This window comes from Salvia miltiorrhiza, chromosome 6 (genome assembly GCF_028751815.1).
Source record: "Salvia miltiorrhiza cultivar Shanhuang (shh) chromosome 6, IMPLAD_Smil_shh, whole genome shotgun sequence".
NCBI classification, from domain to species: Eukaryota; Viridiplantae; Streptophyta; class Magnoliopsida; order Lamiales; family Lamiaceae; genus Salvia; species Salvia miltiorrhiza.
In genome coordinates, this window is record NC_080392.1 from 34,143,850 (window position 1) to 34,151,441 (window position 7,592).

General features: G+C 36.0%; 1 protein-coding gene and 1 long non-coding RNA gene across 2 annotated transcripts; one reads left to right on the forward strand and one right to left on the reverse strand.

Moving 5' to 3' along the window:
• On the forward strand, positions 1-702 carry LOC130990796 (uncharacterized). Its single transcript, XM_057915029.1, has one exon. The coding sequence runs from the start codon at positions 1-3 to the stop codon at positions 700-702; it is 702 nt and encodes a 233-aa protein (XP_057771012.1).
• Positions 703-2,710: 2,008 nt separating this feature from the next.
• Positions 2,711-6,619, reverse strand: LOC130989167 (uncharacterized). The gene is made up of 3 exons (XR_009090516.1): positions 5,981-6,619; positions 3,615-3,678; positions 2,711-3,015 (listed from the first exon to the last, which is right to left on the reverse strand). It is a non-coding gene; the product is annotated as an uncharacterized LOC130989167 (long non-coding RNA).
• Between the last annotated feature and the right edge of the window lie 973 nt (positions 6,620-7,592).

Sequence of the window (7,592 nt, forward strand, 5' to 3'; positions counted from 1 at the left end):
ATGTCGAATTTGTCGCTAAAGTGTTTGATGGAAACTGACAAGTTGACTGGGTCAAACTTCACGGATTGGCTCCGTTGCTTGCGTCTGGTCTTAAGACTAGAAAAGATTGAGTACGTCTTGGACGACCCAATCTCTGTGATTCTCGACAAGAAATCTGCGGAGTATGCTTCGTTTGACGAAGATGCTCACAAGAAGCATGTCGAGGATGCAACTATGGCTCAGTGTGTAATGTTGACTTTTATGAATACGGAGTTACAGAGGCAACACGAACACATGTTCCCTTTTGAAATGCTAAAACTCTTGAAGAGTCTGTATGCTTCGGAAGCTCAGACTATGGAGTATGAGATACTCCGAGATCTTTTCAAGTGTAAGCTTCACGAAGGGAGCTCGGTTTCTGATCATGTTTTGAAGATGATCGGATTGATTGAGAGGTTGACATCGATTGGAACGATACTACCCGCTACTGTCTCAGTCAATCTGATTTTGCAGTCATTGTCTGCCTCATTTGAAAGCTTCATTGTGAACTTCAATATGAATGGCACGAAGGCAACTCTGGCTGAACTTCACAACATGTTGAAGACCTACGAGTCTACCACTTCTAAAGGCAAATCTGTGCTCATGGTGAGCTCTACTGCTACATCTTCTAAGAAGAACAAGCAGAAGAAAGCAATTGATGCTAATTTAAAGCCTAAGGGTGGATGAACTCATAAAAAGCCGAAGTTGCCAAATGATAAGTGCCTATTCTGTCATGAAAAGGGGCACTGGAAGAGAGACTGCCCGAAATACAAGGCATGAGGTGCATCGGGTATGTTTGTTATTGAGGTAAACATGTCTATTAACCATTCACAATCCTGGGTATTAGATACATCTTGTAGCTCACACATTTGTAATAATGTGCAGGGACTAAGTAAAATTAGGAAAGTGAGGCCCAGAGAAGTCGATCTACGCGTGGGAAATGGAGCAAAAGTTGCTACCGAATGCGTGGGGACTTATAGATTAGATCTTCTTTCGGGAAATAGACTAGTTTTAAGTAATTGTTTTTTCGTTCCTTCTATTTCTAAGAATATTATTTCCATTCTGATGTTAGACATTGAAGGTTTTTCCATTTTGGAAACAGTAGATGCTCGTTTTCACTGAATGGATTGTTTTATGGAAGTGCCTCTCTTTTGAATGGTTTATATTATCTTGAATGTGAAAGAAGTGTTCTCAATGTGCAAAAATAACGACCTAGGTCAAGTAATACGAATAATACTACTTATCTTTGGCATTGTAGACTTGGTCATATCAATGAGAACATGATAGCAAGATTGAGAAAGTTAGACTATCTCAAATCATTTGACCTTGAGTCATATGGTACTTGTGAATCTTGTCTCAAAGGAAAGATGACTAACCAACCTTTTTCTGGGAAGGGGTTACGAGCCAAAGACTTGCTAGAACTGATTCACACAGATGTGTGTGGACCGTTCCCTACACAAGCAAGAGGTGGATATTCGTACTTCATAACTTTTACTGATGATTTTTCGAGGTATGGATACGTGTATCTCATGAAACACAAATCTGAGGCCTTTGAGAAATTTAAAGAGTTTAAGTTAGAAGTCGAGAAGCAACTTGGGAAAAGTATCAGGGCTCTTCGATCGGATCGAGGAGGAGAATACTTAAGCCTTGAGTTTCTTGATTACTTAAAATCACATGGAATTCGGTCAGACTGGACACCTCCGGGAACACCTTAAATGAATGGGGTATCCGAAAGGAGGAATCTAACTTTATTAGATATGGTTCGATCCACGATGAGTTTTGCAAGTCTCCCTTTATTCCTTTGGGGCCATGCCTTACAGACCGCTATTTATATTCTAAATAGAGTTCCTTCTAAATCAGTTGAGAAAACACCATATGAGCTATGGTGTGGCAAAAAGGCAAGTCTTAACCATATGCGACCTGGGGCTGTCCTGCTTATGTTAAGAAAATGATGACTAATAAGTTGGAATCTAAAAGTGAGAAATGATATTTTGTGGGATATCCTAAGGAAACAATTGGATATTATTTCTACGTTTCCAGTTATCACAAGGTGATTGTTTCCCGGAATGTCAAGAACCACAAAATAACATAGAGAATGAAAACTTGTCTAATGGTGTGGACAAGAATTCAGTGGGAGTCGTTGATGATCTATTGGGAAGGGGAATATCTCCTAGAGAGACATCTCAAATCAATAAGATGCATCAAAGACAGGATGATACAATAGTTGTATTACCAGCACCTCAAGAAAATCTTGAGGATATCCCTGAAAATTTCGAAACTGTTGAAACGTTCAACACAGAAGAACCTCCTCACGATCAGAATGTACAACCCGAGCAAATGCAAGAACAACTCCATAGGCCTTGTAGGAATCGTCGAGCACCTGAAAGACTTAATCTATTGGTTGAGAACCAAGATGATGAAGTTGATCTGGATGATGATGAACCTAAGACCTATACCGAAGCGGTGTCGGGCTCCGACTCGGAGAAGAGGCTTGAAGCCTTAATTTCTGAAATGGACTCGATGTACTTCAATCTAGTCTGGGAACTAGTTGATTTGCCAGATGGGAAATATCCCATAGGCTGCAAATGGATCTTCAAAAAAAAGAGATATGCAGATGGCATAGTACGAATGTCACAGCCCGCTACCCTTAATGACGGTTTAGCCGGGATTATGACTTGGGATGAGAATTAATGAGTGGGAACGGAAATGGATAATTACTTAACATTAGAGTATATGGAAATGTCACTTATAGATAAAATGTTAGGATCATATATGATCATTTGGATACTTATAACACATACACATAAAGGAGAACTGATTAAGGTGGGTTACCCAATATCACGTGTCACAACTTCACAACATAGAGTTATCCTAATCAAAGTGTTTTGCAGCGGAAAACGTGTGAGATATACATATGAAGATGTATACTCAAGGTTACATTTCTTGAAATGATCAAAGGACCACCCGCTCAACACCATTCCATTCCATCAGCTGCTCAACCTGCACATTTAGAAATACATGCAGGGCTGAGTATAAAAATACTCAGTGGATATATGCCGAAAATACAGTCATGCATAACATATATAAATTGAACTGCCAACAGTAACACACAGGGGTTTTCTTGAAAGTCCTGCGCTTACTAAAACATTTCTTTCATTTTCATAAGATTGGCCGGCCGACCCATTTTCCTTCATATGATCCATATCTGTTCCTTTCTGTCACGCGCCGGGAAGGAGGCCTCCTTACCACGGACGCCAAGACCGGTCGCAAGCGACTCGCGGTCTCCATAAGTGTACACGTTAACCCTAGCTAGCGACATTTGTCTAGCATAGGATCCCAATTGGATTTCCTTTAAAGTTGGCGAACCAACACAGATAGGATACATACGTAAAACATAAACATTTTTGGCAGTCAATCATTTCATAAACATTTCATTTCATTTCATAAACATATCATTTTCATTTCATAAGAGTCATTTATCATTTGGGCATAATAATAAACTGAAATTAACAGTTAAAATCATCTCATGCATATATTCGTATAAGAGGCCTATGTCACGCAGGGGATCTCTACATACGTATAGTAAAAGTAATGCCCACCTCAAACGTTCTTAAGCTAGCGTGGAGTCGCTTCTTCTTCGGCTTCACTTCTTGTCGCCCGGACCTTCATTGATATAGAGTCGATAAGTTCGTGAAGAAAATTGTCACAAGACAAAGTCTAATTCTACGTGCTTAGGGTATCTTTTAGTGTTTTAGGGTTCTAGCATCCATAATTCATTTCGATTAAAACAATCAAAAACCAACATAACATCGACTAACCACATAATATCACGTAACCACATAACAAACAAAATAAAAGAATTCAACATCCTTAAACTTAATATCATTTAGAAATTCACATGTTCACATAAGAGATAATAATCATGCACCATCTTATAACATTCTATACATTTCATTTCCATGTAAATAAATACGAAATTCCATTATTCATTTATAAATGACTTAAATAAGCATTTTAAACTCCATTAAAATGGAATTGATTTAAAACATTTTAATCCTTTTAAAATCCATACTCATAAAGTCTTAACTCATGCTCTATCTCATATTCTATCTCCTTACTCAACTCTATATAAACTCTCCACTCATCTCAAATCCTTAAGTTCAAGGATAGGTTTCAAGAAAATCATGGTACTAAGTCTCGATTTATCTCTCATATAAGGCTCGTCTAATCTCATTCAAACACATAGACAACACAATCACATAAGGCACATAAGAATCACAATCAAACATCATTAAAACATGCTCTGTTTTTACATTGATACAACTTCAAATATTAATCTGTTCTGACTCCGACATCTCCTGGACTCGAGACTCATACTGAAAGAAAGATCTTCAAGTCTAGTTTCATATAAAAAAAATTAGAGTCGAAAACTCCAAGTGGTTTGAGAGATATGACGTGTTTACCACGATCTACCATATTCGGCAGTTTTGGGCAATCGAAAACTTTGATTTTTGAAAAATAGTAAACGTTGTCAAACTGGGCTCAAATTTGGTGGATATCTAGCTAACACAATACGGTTAATACCATAAAAATTTGGAAATCTATATCACACAGGAAGCTACTGAAATGAAAGACTCTTTCCCCTGTTCTCTGAAATTCTCGGTAGTAATGTACAGTTTAGGTTTTGCATTTTAAAGAAATATCAAACGAAGTTGGAATGGCTTGAAATTTTACCGGTGTGCTCAAAACTCTCAAATACACTTACCATAAAATTTTCATGGTTTTTGGATATCAAAATCGCGTCGAAAACAGTAGGTCAGTAGCCTTTAAAAAAGTTCTCAAATTAACTCCAAACTTGAGCATAAAGCAAATATACCTAAATTCCGGACTTCTTCGATGAAAAATTCTCAAAAATTCAAATTAAGCTCATATAAATCACAATAACATAAATACATGATCATATAACTCAAGAAAATTCAAACATCGACTTCCCCTTTTTCTCCTTACATTCGGCCAACACATAAGTCATTAGGAGTTGGTCCGTTTAGTCTCATATCGCATATACAAGCTCAATTTATCATCAAATAGCCATATATAAACATGCTCGACTCATAACTCATCTTATATACAAGATCTCATGTATGCACGCAAACTAAACTCGAGAAATTTTCACAAATCAACATCATTAACCAAATTAATCATGCTTTCTCCTTGCTAGTAGTCTAACTAACATATAAACATCATCAATTCAAGTATTTATCTCATTAATCAAAAGTTCCCAATTATTAGCAAACTAAACTTAACCAATTTTAGGCATTCTTGACATCTAACCAAATTGATCCCTAATTATCATTTCTATCATGCTTAATAACAATTAAACTTAGCCAATTTAATCAATTAACACATAGATCACAAAGTCCCAATTTTTAACAAACTAAACTTTTTGAAAATCTACAAACATACATAAATCATTAATCAAACCTTAGATTAATCAAATTGGCACACTTAATAGCATAAATAAGCAATCAATTAGTAAATTAAACCATAGAATCAATTTTACCCAAATTACATCAAACTAACTCATATAAAAAATTACTAATCAATTTCAACCATCAATCCAATCCATCAAATCTCATATAAACACTCTCAAAAGCATATATCATCCATCAATTCATCAATCAACCTCAAATCCAAAACTTCCCAAATTTAGCAAACTAAACTCTTTGAAAATTCAAAATCCTTTCTAATCCTTTTAAAAACTCATGGATATCAACTCAATAGGTTCTCAATTACATAATTATTGCCTCGATTTAAGAAAAGAAAGTGAAAATATTTGAAGGGTAAAAATACCCCCAATTTTCGAAAATTAGAGAAATGATGGAGGGGTTTGATTTTCTTGTTTTCTTCCATCAAAACATCAAGAAATGGAGGTAGATTTAAGGAATCTTAAGGTTGATCCACTTACCCTCAATATTTAAGAAAATGGCGAACTCTTTGATCCACTTGGGTTTGAAAACTCTAGCTTGATCATTCTCTTGATTCTTGGTGATTGAAGGCTAGCTCTAGGAATGGTGATGGTGGATCTATGTGTTTAGAAGCTTTGGAGTGTTCTTCCATGATGGATTGAAAAGAAAATAGTGAGAGTAGAGAGGGAGAGAGAGATGGACGAAAATGAGAGGGGAGGAAGAGAGAGGAAATGCTTTTGTTTAATGCTAAACTTGGTCACTAAGTTTCCTAAGTAGTTAATGAATATTAAAAGCCCACTTGGCCACTTGTTCCCTTCTCATGCAAGGTTAGGAATTAAACACATGCTCAATTAATTAAAATAATCATGTGTGTGTAAGGTAGTATGTGGTGTAGGAATAAACCATGTATTAAAATCATGAAAGACTAATCACTAATTAATGAAATGCTATAACACAAAACTCTTGTGACCAAAATTTAAAATAAATATGACACTAATATTAGTGCACTCACTCAATTATAATATTCCTCATCATAGGAAAAATAATTTGAAAATATTTTGTTTGGAAAAATTTCCATAAACCGGCATTCTTTGATTTCTCGGTAAAAATAAACTACACTTGCTTTCGAAACTTAATTAAAATTCCAAGTGCTATAATCCTCAAATAAAAATCATAATAACTTGCTCATATAAATACACTTAACTCACCAATTAAAACTTATGCACTGCATTTATAAAAATTTCTTTAACTAAGCACATTAAAACACATATATAACGATTAAATCACATCAGATAAATCAAACCAGTTTTATTATTAATGGATGCCGAACCCTAATTATTAATAATTAAGCCCTTAATCAGGGATTAAAAGTCGGGGTATGACAACGAACCTATAAGGCTAGGTTGGTGGAAAATGGTTATAGTCAACACGAGGGCATTGATTATGACGAAACCTTTTCACTAGTCGCAAAGATCAAGTCCATTAGGATTTTACTTGCTATAGCTGCATACTACAACTTTGACATTTGGCAAATGGATGTCAAAACCGCGTTTCTCAATAGAGAACTTGAAGAGGAAGTCTATATGACTCAACCTGAAGGGTTTGTATCCAAAGAAAGGCTGAATGCGGTATGCAGGCTAAAGAAGTCCATTTATGGACTTAAGCAAGCTTCTAGGAGTTGGAATATTTGCTTTGACAGAGCTATCAAATCGTTTGATTTTGTCAGAAGCAAAGAGGATCCATGTGTTTATAGTAAACGCGAGAATGGAAACGTTGTCTACCTTGTCATATATATTGATGACATTTTAATTATGGGTAGTGATCGGTCCATGATGCAATCCGTGAAAGATTGAATGTCAAGTTCCTTCATGATGAAGGACCTAGGTGATGCTTCCTAAATCCTTGGGATAAAGATCTATCGGGATAGACCTAATCGATTGTTGGGATTATCACAGTCCACCTACATAGACAAATTGCTAAGGCGCTTCTCAATGGAAAATTCCAAGAAATGATTTCTTCCTATGGGACATGGTATAATCTTGTCTAAGAAGGGTTGCCCTTCTAGTCACCAAGAGATTGAATACATGAAAGGATCCCATATGTCTCTGCTAT

Bases quoted from the DNA above. Each gene is read 5' to 3' on its own strand.
- LOC130990796 (XM_057915029.1), top strand. From the start codon at position 1: ATGTCGAATTTGTCGCTAAAGTGTTTGATGGAAACTGACAAGTTGACT.